This window comes from Astatotilapia calliptera, chromosome 3 (assembly GCF_964374335.1).
Source record: "Astatotilapia calliptera chromosome 3, fAstCal68.1, whole genome shotgun sequence".
NCBI lineage: Eukaryota > Metazoa > Chordata > Actinopteri > Cichliformes > Cichlidae > Astatotilapia > Astatotilapia calliptera.
The window spans coordinates 75,824,752-75,838,397 of NC_137424.1; the positions used below are offsets into that span (position 1 = coordinate 75,824,752).

The window sequence follows — 13,646 nt, forward strand, 5'->3', positions numbered from 1 at the left end:
CACAGTTTCTTATGAAGTTGGGGACCTCGTCAGAGTAAAGTCGCACCCAAAATCAGATGCATCGTCCAACTTTTCTGCTAAGTTGGCCCCCCTTTACACGGGTCCCTACCGCATCTCCAAGAGGATGTCTGATGTGAATTACTCTCTCACCACAGTGGACACTGGGGAGAGAGTGGGAGTTTTTCATGTTGCAAACCTGCAACCATTCTACACCTGGGCCTCAGCTTTATCTAGCAAGCGTGCAAAGCTGAAGGCTACAGCAGCTTTGGATCTCAGTGTCCCGGACAGCAGCTTGCCTCCTGCTCTTTCAGTCCCAGGCCGCATTGACTTTGACTGTGCTGACACTGCCCCGCTTTTCGTGGACCAGAACTCTTTCCAAGAGACTGCTGACATTGCTCTGGAGACAGAGGTTAACAGTTCACCTCCTGTTGACGATGGGTGTGCTGTTAGAGGTTCTTATGACCTCAGACCAAGACGAGTTCCTAGGGTCACCGCTGACTGGTCAGTCAATAGGTGGACCAACCCTTTTCATACTGACAGATTTGACATAAAGTGACCTTGTTTGCTTTTTGATGTGTTTCATGTGGTCTACTGTTGTCACAGGACCGTTGTTTGAGTTTTCTACGATTCATGTTGGCATTGTTTTCATGTTGTGGTGATATGTTCATGCTTACTGTTACAGTTTTTGGGGAAAAGGAAGAAATGCAATGTAACAACAAGAGGGGATTTTGTTCTGTAATTGTCCTGGCTGTCCTGAGTTTATTTTCTTTCTTTGACATTTATTCAACTGGACATTCACCATGTGGGGCACTGTCATGTATGCCAGTTTGTCGATTTTGAACTGTACATTTCCCTGTTTTGGTTTTAACGTCTTATCCTGCTGACCATGTATGGAGGCTGGTTAAGTTTGAACTGTACCTTTGCTGTGTTCGGCTGGGGACAGCCTTTGTTTAACCCGGGGGGAATATGTAACAGCCACTATGGTGTGGTGTCCCTTTAAGACACCCAAGTCGAGGGTTAAGGGTGTCATCAGTGTGTGCCACTGGTCTCTCTCTCTCACACTGGGATTATGAGGACACGTGCCTTCACGCTTGTGCTTAACGAGGGACGGATTTATGTTTTCTTCTCCAGACCTTTTTTTTGTTTTATTTGCAACGCTTGGGTTGTATGAACGCTGGGCGTTATGTTGTTGTCGTTCAACCGGGCTTTTATATGGTTGTTGAAGAAGGCGTATTAAAGAACCACCGTGGATTACCGATACCAGCGTGGGTGTGTGTTCTTCCGACTAGCCTGCTAGGTGTTTTGCCGCCTCCTCTCAACCACTAAACGCAACCCGACGTTACAACACACACTCAGATGTGTTTAGAAAGAGATGTTCCTTTGGTATAACTGAGATGCTCGCTTTGATCTTGCTAAACACACTGAATAATTGAAAATTATGGAGTCAACAATAATGATACTCTTCACACATAACATGTCAAATGAAAGGGGCCAAAGGTCAAAATAATAATTATTATGATACTTTCCACAAAAACAGACAGAAGTAGGTCAAAGGTCAAAGTGGATGTAGTCATAAAACAGTCAGCAGTGTGTTAGGTTTGCACCGATATCAGTGGAGGACTTTACCCTGAAAAATGCAGAGTGTAATGTAGAGTTTGATGGTTTTCCCAGAAAAGGAGGAAGAAGAGATGGCTGAGATTCTGTGGCTGGGATTTCATTGTAGATCGAGGTTTCTATCAAATCACTTTGAACGTCTATGTGGTGATAAGGTGTTCACAGCTGAAAATGACAAAGTGGCGTCTAGATCTTCTGACAGTGGTTGGGCAGCATGAAGGAAAATGGTGGAGCAAATTTATTTGTAAAGAGTTGCTTTGTTGGTGCTGTGAACGGACACTTTATTTCCTGCTTTGAACTGTTTGTTTTAATGACACTTTGAAATTGTTTATTCGACCTGACAGCGAGCGTTCTGTATCCACACACACACTTTCAGTTCTTTTTCTGCTGTAATGAAGGAAAAATTGATTAAATGAGCTCCGTCGAACTTCCTGCTGATGTTTCTATGTGAAGCAGTCGGAGACGTTCCTCCGGCTGGACGACACGCTCTGCTTTGATACTAAATAAAGCTCCGATATTTTCCTCTACACTAGTTTATCTCATGACTTTGAATCCCCCTGAAGATACTGACAGTGAAGCACGTAAATAATACTCCAGCCTTTCAACTCTGATCTTATTTAGTTCAACAATATATTTATTGTTGTCATAAACAGCCAAGAAGACAACAACAAACTGCTCCTCCCATTCAACACATGTCAGTCCATATCCCAGCAAACTAAATCATCTCCATTTACACATCAAATAGAAACATGAATCACTTGTAATGATTAGAAACTTGATAGAATTTCAAATCTAGTTTGGGGAGTCATTCAGTGAGAAACAGTGAAACTAAAAGAGAAACAAAGAGCTTTGGAACAACGAGGCAGCAGAAGGACAGCTGCAGTTTAACAGCTTCAACTCACTGACAGGAAACAACATTAGAAACATCATCATCCTCAACTCATCTGCTGCACTGACACTGACACCTTAAACGGACACACCTTCACTTTACCACCAGTGTTAATGTATGGAAACATCCTGTGAGTGAAAGTGTGTGTGAAGGTGTGTATGTGTGTGTTAGTATCAGGATCAGAGAACGACAGCTTTCCTCTGTTCCAGTCCAGATTCAATCTGATCATCTCGGGCCTTTTCTTTACTGAGAGATCAGTATAAGTGGATGGTGACCATGCTGAATATTTGCCTTCATCAAACCCTATTGTCCATAACCCTGACGGTTTGACTCCCTTCCTCTGCACAGACTCTGCCAACACACCCAGTTCCCACCATGTACTATCTTCAACCTCGATATCCCAGCTGTGAGTCCCTGAGTTAAAGCCCTCAGAGCCCAGGACAGAGCAGAACAAATCAAACCTCTCTGGATTATCAGGAAGCTGCTGCCTCTCTCCTCCATATCTCACACTGGTCAGATCTTCAGACAGGATGAGGCTTGGATGAGCAGTGTTTGGATCCAGAATGAGAGGAGTGTAGGAGACCATGTCCTTCATGTTGTTCCAGATGTTGAAGGTCAGGTTGCCCAGGTGTTTGGCCTGGTCTATCAGAGCTCCTGAGGGCAGCTGTGGATCATCCAGCAGGGGGCAGCGCTGGACTCTTTCCACTGCAGCCTTGTAGTTGTGCAGGAATGAGACGTCTTCAGCTCTCAGCTCCTCCTCTGTGTCTCTGACTGTGTCTGAAAGAGCTGCTATCTCTCTGCTCAGAGCCTCCATCTTCTCCTTCATCATCCCACTCTTCTGCTCCTCTTCCTCCCTCAGTGCAGCCAGCCTGGCCTCCTCCTCCTCTGCTAGAAACTGGTGAAGCTTCTTAAACTGCTCCTTAATCTGCCTCTCTGTGTGTCGGGCCTGGACCTTAATGTGTTCTGCTGTTTGATCAAACTTCACTTGAACTTCTTCACAAACCTTTAACTTCTCCTTTAAGGGCTCCAGAGTTTCCTGAAGTTCCTTCTTGTGTTGTTGTGCAGCTTCATCGATGGGTCTGAATCTGTGATTGGTGTGTTTTTCTGAGTCTCTGCAGACGAGACACGCTGGCTGCTGATGGTCCAGACAGAAGAGTTTGAGTTTCTCAGAGTGCAGACTGCAGAGAGCCTCTGAAGCTCTCTGATCGCTCTCCTGTAAGAACGACTCACACAGGTTCTTTAAAGCCAGGTTTAAAGGTGGATCATCCTTTGAAGATATGTTCTTACAAACTGGACACTCACGTATCTGTTTTTTGATCCACCATCTCTTCAGACAGTCTTTACAGAAGCTGTGGCTACATGACAGAAGAACAGGATCTCTGAAGACCTCCTGACAGACCGGACAGCATAGATCCTCCTCTGATCTTGAAGCCATTGAGTCTGTGAGTGAAGCTGAAAACAGCAGACAGGAAGTACAGTCAGTCCTGGCTCCCCTCCCTCCTCTACGACCTTCACTGAAACTTCCTTTGAGTCGTGTTTTTGCTCAAACTCACATTCAGTGAGTCAGCGTCAGCAGCTTGAAGCAGCAGTGTTGGAGTTTTCCACTTTTCTCTCCTGTAGTTGGACTCACTCAGAGGAAGCTGCTAATTTGGTCTGAGCTCAGTCTGATCGTCTGCGCATCTCTCTTTACTGACGGAAGAGGAACAGCCTGTTTCCTGGTTTCTCTCAGGTGAGTGACGTGAGGGGAGGAGAAAAATGTTGCTTTACCTGTAACATAGTTTAGTTTCATTCCAGAGTTAACCTGTCATCCTGCCTCTTGCTCACAATCTATAAAACAGACTTTTCATGTCCACAGATCACAGCATGAAGCTCAGATCATGAAGTGTGACTCAGTGGTGCAGCTTTTTGGCAGATTTATCTCAGACTTTGTTCTGGTTATTTGTCAGATTCCACAGCAGTGGGGGTGTAATGCAGTCACACAAACACAGGTGGTGTTAAGGTGGATTCACTTTGTTACAGACCTGTAAAAGTTAAATGGATTGCATGGGTGGGCAACTCCAGCTCTCAAGGGCTGCTGTCCTGCAGGTTTTAGATCTCACCCTGGGTCAACACACAAATCAAATGATTAGTTCATTACCAGGCCTCTGGAGAACTATAAGACATTTAGCAATTTAGCCATTTAAATTAGCTGTGTTGAATCAAGGATACGTCTAAAACCTTCAGGACATCGGTTCTTGAGGCCGGGAGTTGCCCACCCCTGAGTTACTTTAACTGCAGCTACTTTTCAGACCAACATCAAATTCTGTCTGACACAAACAACAGCTCTAGATGAACCTTTGTCCTCCTTTTTACTTTCTGAAGCACAGTTTAATCAATTTGAGCTTTTTAATTAATGTTGTTTAAAACTTTCTGCTGGAATTCTTTCAGGAAGATACCCACATAGCAAAATTGGTATGGCCACGATCTAGTCCCACATACCGCAAAGAATGATGGCCCTCCGGTGGCCCAGATATGGTTTGCCAGAGGTGGCCCACACAAGATCTGAATTGTAACTTGAATAAATGCTTTTGAAAACTGAATTTGAATTAGTCTAATTTGAAATTGAATTTATGGTTTGAAAATGATAATCACTAAATAGAAATTGAAATTTTATATTTTGAAAATGAATTGATTTGCTTTGAAACTGCATTTTATCCTTTAAAAATTCAGCTCTTGAATAATTTCAGTTTCACTTCTCACCATTCAATTTCAGTTCTACAATTCAATTTCAGTTCTACAATTCAATTTCAGTTCCAAAATTCAGTTTTTTGGGACTTACATCCGGTTCCGGTTCAAGCGCAGATTAATAGAACTACGTTTTACTAGCGGACCGAAAGTGTTACCGACGGGAATCTACAGCATCTTGAGCTGAATTAAGACTTCAGAAGTCATTCGTCATGTCGAATGACCAGCGGATAAACTCTCAAGTTGGTAATAAATGTATTACATGTATAAGAACAAGCGTCATGTTAACAAATCATAGCCGTACGATAACTTTCATGCTTATTGTAGCTGCTAGCTAAAAACGCTAATTTAGCGTAGTTTGCCCTGAATTCAGCTTTGACAACAAATATGATCGATTGTTTCTAGTAGAATTCCAAAGTTGTCATCTTGGACCCTCTCAGAGTACCCCCTCTGTATGCTTGCAGAGACCCCTACAGTAGGGAAACATGCAAAACGGTGTCCAAACCTTTGTATTTTAGCTTTATTTATGTCTTACACAGCATCCCAACTCTTTAGCTAACTTAATAGGCGACCGTGGCTCAGGGGGTTGGGAAGCGTATCTGTAACCGGAAGGTCGCCGCTTCGATCCCCGGGCTCTCTGTCCTGGTCGTTGTGTCCTTGGGCAAGACACTGGTGTTGGCCAGAGGGGCCGATGGCGCGATATGGCAGCCTCGCTTCTGTCAGTCTGCCCCAGGGCAGCTATGGCTACAACCGTAGCTGCCTCCACCAGTGTGTGAATGTGAGAGTGAATGAATAGTGGTATTGTAAAGCGCTTTGGGTTCCTTGAAAAGCGCTATATCAATCCATTATTATTATTATTATTATTATCATTAATAACTTTAGCTAAAGTGAATAGTTAGTCTAATTCATTAGTGCAGCATTACTGGATCACCTCTGTTTGAAGTGATATAATATGATATACAACTATCACTGAAACAGCAAACTTTGTAAATAAGCAAACAACACTTCTCATTCTCTAAACGTTTGGCCACAGCTGTAGATTACACTATCAGTGCTTGTTCACTCTTGGCAATAATTACATTTCTAAATTTACTTTGTGCATTTACAGGTAAACAATATTTAATATTTTATCTAAATGACAGGTCTGGCCCGGATCCAGCATCAAGCTGGCACTTCTGACTGACTGTGTCATGGCAGAGTATATGTCAACCAGATGCAGGCCAAATCTGGCAATGAGGCACTATTTATGTTCCTATTTTACTATTTTAGTTAGAAGACCCAAATGCCATGTTGTAATACTATACTGCTATGGTTGCCAAAATTTCAAATACAGGTTTGACAGGTTTGTGAGTGTACTTTATCCAAAACCTAGAGAGGATTTACTCATCCTTAGAGCAGGTCACCTATTGAATGGAAGGTTAGTGGTTTGATCCATGGCTTCTCCAGTCTGCATGTCGACAGTGTGAGTGTGTATGAATGTAGTTAGGAAGCACTCAGATAAAAGAGTGTGTGGTTGGGTGAATGTGGCATGTTGTATAGAGCACTTTGAGTAATCTGGGAGAGTTGAAAAATACTATATAAGAATCAGACCATTCACTGTTCAAACAGAGTTTTGTCATGTGCTTTTGCACTATTATGCACATGTGTTTATTACATGGCTTAATGAAGGTACACATTAGGCTGACATCTGGGGCCAGAGCTTAAACTGTTCTGGGCCAGCACAGGGCCAGCAGTGTGTCTGCAACTGGCCCGTGGCTGCACACAACTTACACATGGCCCACATAGAGCAAAGAATGATGGCCCTTTGGTGGCCCAGACCGGGTTTGCCAGAGGTAATCTACACATGGGCCAGCAAAGGGCCACTAGTGTGTCTGCAGCTAGCCTTGTGCTGGCCCACATGTAGGCCACCTTTGGCAAACCAGATCTGGGCCACCAAAGGGTCGTCATTCTTTGCAGTATGTGGTCCATGTGTAAGCACATTATGTGGGCCAGATCCAGACCATACCAATTTTGCTATGTGGGTATCATATATCTCTACATCTTCAGTCTAGCTCATCCTTGCCCCTCTGCCACTTTAAAAGAGTTTGACCATCCGTCACCTCCCTAAAAACAGGCTTTCTGGAAATCTTCAAATCTATAATACACCCTCTGTGCAGGTGCAATAAAACCTCAGCCCCACATGTGATGACATTCGACATGCATGCACACACTTGGTGTCAGGAGAGATCTTGCTATACTAAAGCGATATGATTAAAATATGTGATTAATACATGAGAAAAGATATCGGCTACCACACCACTCTTTCAAAGATGAGGATGTACACATGCTGGACAGGGAGGAACACTGGTTTGAGTGGTAAGTCAAGGACACCATTTACGTGAAAAGGGTGTATTGGAATTTCTTTCATTTATGTATTGGTCAAAATGTTTTATTGTATAATGCTTTGGTGCCACTGGGGTGTCTACCTCACACCCTATTCAAGCAGTCAGATAGATGGTGGGGTTCTGGTAAGGAAATGGGGACATTCACACAGGAAGCCTGGCACCAATGTTTGGAGAGAGAGAGTCTGCCGGTCACGCTCCCTGCTATGGCTGCTCTCTCACCAAACTTGGTTTTGTTCTTTATTAAAGGATGTTAGCTACCGCTCACAGTTTGTCTGCAGGCTTTATTAAATGAAAACTTCAATAACAAAGGAATCGAGGAGGGGGCCTAAGGGTACATCTTTCACCATCTTACAATACTGTGATGGCAGCGATTCCCCAAATGGTAATCATGGCCTTTGATCAATAATCATTTTTTTCTTTCCTTTTTTTTACTTGTCCCATTTGAGTCTTTAGCCGTTAGAATTGTTGTCTGAAGGCCAACAAAGATACCCAATGGATTTACTTTACCAAGTGGATCGACCTTTGTTGTTATTATTTATTTATTTTATTGTTAGTTGTTACAGATGGGAAAGACATAGCTGAGGGATAGGAAAGGGGGGAAAGAAAAGGGGGAAGGAAAAGAAAAACAGGGTGGGTTGTGCGAAATCCCAGAAATAAAGTCTAGACAAAGCATATCTGTGAACTAAGGTGTAGGTCTATTAGTTTATGTTCTGGTGATCCTTGGGTTGGGGGATGGGTGTTCATACTGGAGTGCAAATTAAAACCAATGGAATATGGACAAGAAAAGTTCATAGCCATCAGGTGCTCAGTTTAGAACAAACAGAAAAGAAGAGGAGGAGAAACGAGCAAAAGATACAGGACAGCAGATGTGTCATTGGATAATTGGATACAGATCACTCAATTATAAATATCAAGGATTAGCAGAAGTGATTATAAATAAATATCAAGAAAATTGACAAGAATATTACAGAATAGAAAAGAGCATGTGTAAAAAGGGTGTAACTATTGCAGTGTTTGCAGTGTATTAGATGGATTTTTTGTACAGGAGATTGCCACGGGAAGGAATGATTTCCTGTGTCTTTCAGTGGTGCTTTTGGGTAATCTCAGTCTCTCACTGAACGTTTTCCTGTGACTAACGAGTACATCATGGAGTGGGTGGGAGGTATTATCCATGATTGTCCTTATTTTGGACAACATCTGCCTCTCAGACACCACCCTAACAGTCCAGCTCCATCCCCACAACATTACTGGCCTTGTGTATCAGTTTATTTAGTCTGCTGGCATCTGTGACCCTCAACCTGCTGCCCCAGCATACAACAGCATGGAGGATAGCACTGTGTATTTTTTTTTACTCTGATTATATTCAGTATGGTTCCGACAACTGTTTTTACAATGTGCTTTGAGGTAACAGCCAAGAAAGGTTTAGTTTGTGCCTATGAACAGTGAACATCTGTGTGGATTAGCGGGCTTGTATTCAAAAGGTTTCTCCTTGTAATGATCTTCAAGAGGGTGCGGGGAGCCATAGCCCCATCCCCCAGGGCATGAAGGAGATCCAGGCCCCAGGCATCCAGAGGCCCCAAGAGTGTGAGAGAGGGGGCACTGCAGAGGGGGCTGCAGTGATGTGCCCATGGGCTCTGATGCCAGTCAGCTGTGCCAGAGTGAACCGAGCCGCATTGTATAGTATACCCCATAGTAATAGATACAGAGAAAAACCCAAAAATCATATGACCCTCTATGAGCAAGCATTTTGGCGACAGTGGGAAGGAAAAACTCCCTTTTAACAGGAAGAAACCTCCGGCAGAACCAGGCTCAGGGAGGGGCGGGGCCATCTGCTGCGACCGGTTGGGGTGAAAGAAGGAAAACAGGATAAAGACATGCTGTGGAAGAGAGACAGAGATGAATAACAGATATGATTCAGTGCGGAGAGGGCATCATGGGAATCCCCCGGCAGCCTACGCCTATTGCAGCATAACTAAGGGAGGATTCAGGGTCACCTGGTCCAGCCCTAACTATATGCTTTAGCAAAAAGGAAAGTTTTAAGCCTAATCTTAAAAGTAGAGATAGTGTCTGTCTCCCGAATCCAAACTGGAAGCTGGTTCCACAGAAGAGGGGCCTGAAAACTGAAGGCTCTCCCTCCCATTCTACTTTTAAATACTCTAGGAACAACAAGTAGGCCTGCAGTGTGAGAGCGAAGTCCTCTAATAGGGCGATATGGTACTACAAGGTCATTAAGATAAGATGGGGCCTGATTATTTAAGACCTTGTATGTGAGGAGCAGGATTTTGAATTCAATTCTGGACTTAACAGGAAGCCAATGAAGGGAAGCTAAAACAGGAGAAATATGCTCTCTCTTTCTAGTCCCTGTCAGGACTCTTGCTGCAGCATTTTGGATTAGCTGAAGGCTTTTCAGCGAGTTTTGTGGACATCCTGATAATAATGAATTACAGTAGTCCAACCTGGAAGTAATAAATGCATGAACTAGTTTTCATCGTCACTCTGAGACAGGATATTTCTATTTTTAGAGATGTTGCGCAAACGGAAGAAAGCGGTCTTGCATATTTGTCTAATATGTGCATTGAAGCACATTTCTTGTTCAAAAATAACTTCAAGGTTCCTCACCGCGTTACTGGAGGCCAAGGTAATGCTATCCAGAGTAAGAATCTGGTTAGATACCATATTTCTAAGATTTTCAGGGCCGAGTACAATAACATCAGTTTTGAATTAAGAAGCAGAAAGTTAGCGGCCATCCAGCTCTTTATGTCTTTAAGACATTCCTGCAGTTTAACTAAATGGTGTGTGTTATCTGGCTTCATGGACAGATAGAGCTGCGTGCCATCTGCATAGCAGTGAAAGTTGCAGTGACAAGTTAGCTCTTCCGTGTTGTGCCATCAGCACATCTGACAATTTGCATATTAATGATCAAGAAACTGACCTTACAGCCTATTATTTGCCAGTGAATCACATCAGGTTGACATACACCCTGCCATGACGCCAGTCAGTCAGCAGTGCCGGCTCGACACCAGATCCGGGCCAGAGCTGTCTGCTATGTGGGTATGTGGCTAGTAAAGTTTAAATAAGCTGCTAATGTGTTAGGAAAATAATAATTAAATAAAGCTTTTTTTATATATATATATATATATATATATATATATATATATATATATATATATATACACATTTTGATGTGCTATTAAAGTGTTGGCATCCCATGTTTTGAGGGTTAAAAGCTTCATTCAGTGCTATGAATGAATTGAAATATTGCGATTAACCTAGAATGACAGTTTTTGCAACATGCTTACACATCAAACTGGTCATGATGATATTTTCTGGACCAAGAGAGTTTGAACAGAATATACCAAACTTAGAAAATAAATGGAATCAGTAAGATAATATTAATAATCAAGGCTAGGCAAGGGAGGTGTTATCTTTTTCTGTTTCTTATAGGGAAAAGAGAAGATACATGTACAAGGCAAGGTCGGACGTGAACGGAGAGAAGACCTGTAGGGAGACTGCCATGTCGCTTCTGGAAGAAGATAGTCATAATAATACTTGCTGTTGCTCGGGTATAAAACTGTACAACCTGATCCAGTGTCATCCTTCGTGTGAATATGGTTGATTTCACTAATTTATCTCATGACTTCAAATCCCCCTGAAGATCCTGACAGTGAAGCACGTACATAATACTCCAGCCTTTCAACTCTGAGCTTATTTAGTTCTATTAATACACTGAAATCTCATTTGTGTCATGAAGAAAGTCTTTAATCAAACAGAATTCAAAGATCAGAAACATTTCATATATGGAGTTAAACATGAATCATTGTTTCAACAACATATTTATTGTTGTCATAAACAGACAAGAAGACAACAACAAACTGCTCCTCCCATTCAACACATGTCAGTCCATATCCCAGCAAACTAAATCATCTCCATTTACACATCAAATAGAAACATGAATCACTTGTAATGATTAGAAACGTGATAGAATTTCAAATCTAGTTTGGGGAGTCATTCAGTGAGAAACAGTGAAATGATTTTGCATGTGAAAAGGTGGACAGCAGAAACAGAAAGAAACAGTAAAACTAAAAGAGAAACAAAGAGCTTTGGAACAACAAGGCAGCAGGAGGACAGCTGCAGTTTAACAGCTTCAACTCACTGACAGGAAACAACATTAGAAACATCATCATCCTCAACTCATCTGCTGCACTGACACTGACACCTTCAACGGACACACCTTCAGTTTATCATCAGTGCTGATGTATGGAAACATCCTCTGAGTGAAAGTGTGTGTGAAGGTGTGTATGTGTGTGTTAGTATCAGGATCAGAGAACGACAGCTTTCCTCTGTTCCAGTCCAGATTCACTCTGATCCTCTGGAACGTCTTCTGTACTGACAGAGTCGTGGATCCAGCTGATGATGACCATGCAAAGTATTTACCTTTATACAACCATATTATCCATAATGCAGACAGTTTGTCTCCCTTCCTCTGCACAGACTCTGCTAACACACCCAGATCCCACCCTGAACTCTCTCCAACTTCAACATCCCAGCTGTGAGTCCCTGAGTTAAAGCCCTCAGAGCCCAGGACAGAGCAGAACAAATCAAACCTCTCTGGATTGTCAGGAAGCTGCTGCCTCTCTCCTCCTCGTCTCACACTGGTCAGATCTTCAGACAGGATGAGTTTTGGATGAGCAGTGTTTGGGTCCAGAATGAGAGGAGTGTAGGAGACCATGTCCTTCATGTTGTTCCAGATGTTGAAGGTCAGGTTGCCCAGGTGTTTGGCCTGGTCTATCAGAGCTCCTGAGGGCAGCTGTGGATCATCCAGCAGGGGGCAGCGCTGGACTCTTTCCACTGCAGCCTTGTAGTTGTGCGGGAATGAGACGTCTTCAGCTCTCAGCTCCTCCTCTGTGGCTCTGACTGTGTCTGAAAGAGCTGCTATCTCTCTGCTCAGAGCCTCCATCTTCTCCTTCATCATCCCACTCTTCTGCTCCTCTTCCTCCCTCAGTGAAGCCAGCCTGGCCTCCTCTTCCTCTGCTAGAAACTGGTGAAGCTTCTTAAACTGCTCCTTAATCTGCCTCTCTGTGTGTCGGGCCTGGACCTTAATGTGTTCTGCTGTTTGATCAAACTTCACTTGAACTTCTTCACAAACCTTTAACTTCTTCTTTAAGGGCTCCAGAGTTTCCTGAAGTTCCTTTTTGTGTTGTTGTGCAGCTTCAGCAATGGGTCTGAATCTGTGGTTGGTGTGTTTTTCTGAGTCTCTGCAGACGACACACACTGGCTGCTGATGGTCCAGACAGAAGAGTTTGAGTTTCTCAGAGTGCAGACTGCAGAGATCCTCTGAAGCTCTCTGATCTCTCTCCTGTAAGAACGTCTCACACAGGTTCCTTAAAGCCAGGTTTAAAGGTGGATCATCCTTTGAAGATATGTTCTTACAAACTGGACACTCACATATCTGTTTTTTGATCCACCATCTATTCAGACAGTCTTTACAGAAGCTGTGGCTACATGACAGAAGAACAGGATCTCTGAAGACCTCCTGACAGACCGGACAGCAGAGATCCTCCTCTGATCTGGAAGCCATTGAGTCTGTGAGTGAAGCTGAAAACAGCAGACAGGAAGTACAGTCAGTCCTGGCTCCCCTCCCTCCTCTACGACCTTCACTGAAACTTGCTTTGAGTCGTGTTTTTGCTCAAACTCACATTCAGTGTGTGGAGCGTCAGCAGCTTGAAGCAGCAGTGTTGGAGTTTTCCACTTTTCTCTCCTGTAGCTGGACTCACTCAGAGGAAGCTGCTAGTTTGGTCTGAGCTCAGTCTGATCGTCTGTGCGTCTCTCTTTACTGAGGTTGAATAACATCCTGTTTACTGGTTTTTCCCAGGTGTGTCCGGTGATGGGTGGATCTTCATGGCACCTTTCTGTTAAATGTTTCTTTTCACCTGAATCTCAGGTATGTTAATTCCAGTGTTTAACTGTCATCCTTCTTTTACATCAAAGGTATAAAACAGGTTTTGCTCCATTTCAGTTTCACATGTCACAACATA

At 43.2% G+C, this 13,646-nt stretch overlaps 2 protein-coding genes across 2 annotated transcripts; both read right to left on the reverse strand.

Moving 5' to 3' along the window:
* Positions 1-2,435: 2,435 nt before the first annotated feature.
* Positions 2,436-4,001, reverse strand: LOC113019714 (nuclear factor 7, brain-like). The gene has a single exon (XM_080294229.1). It carries the CDS (start codon positions 3,936-3,938, stop codon positions 2,550-2,552), a length of 1,389 nt encoding a protein of 462 aa, XP_080150355.1. The 5' UTR covers positions 3,939-4,001; the 3' UTR covers positions 2,436-2,549.
* Positions 4,002-11,584: 7,583 nt separating this feature from the next.
* LOC113017343 (nuclear factor 7, brain-like) lies at positions 11,585-13,189 on the reverse strand. The gene has a single exon (XM_026160500.2). It carries the CDS (start codon positions 13,187-13,189, stop codon positions 11,798-11,800), a length of 1,392 nt encoding a protein of 463 aa, XP_026016285.2. The 3' UTR covers positions 11,585-11,797.
* Between the last annotated feature and the right edge of the window lie 457 nt (positions 13,190-13,646).

What these genes read in the sequence shown, in the direction of transcription:
- LOC113017343 (XM_026160500.2), bottom strand. Translation starts at nt 13,189, where the DNA reads ATGGCTTCCAGATCAGAGGAGGATCTCTGCTGTCCGGTCTGTCAGGAG.
- LOC113019714 (XM_080294229.1), bottom strand. Translation starts at nt 3,938, where the DNA reads ATGGCTTCAAGATCAGAGGAGGATCTATGCTGTCCGGTCTGTCAGGAG.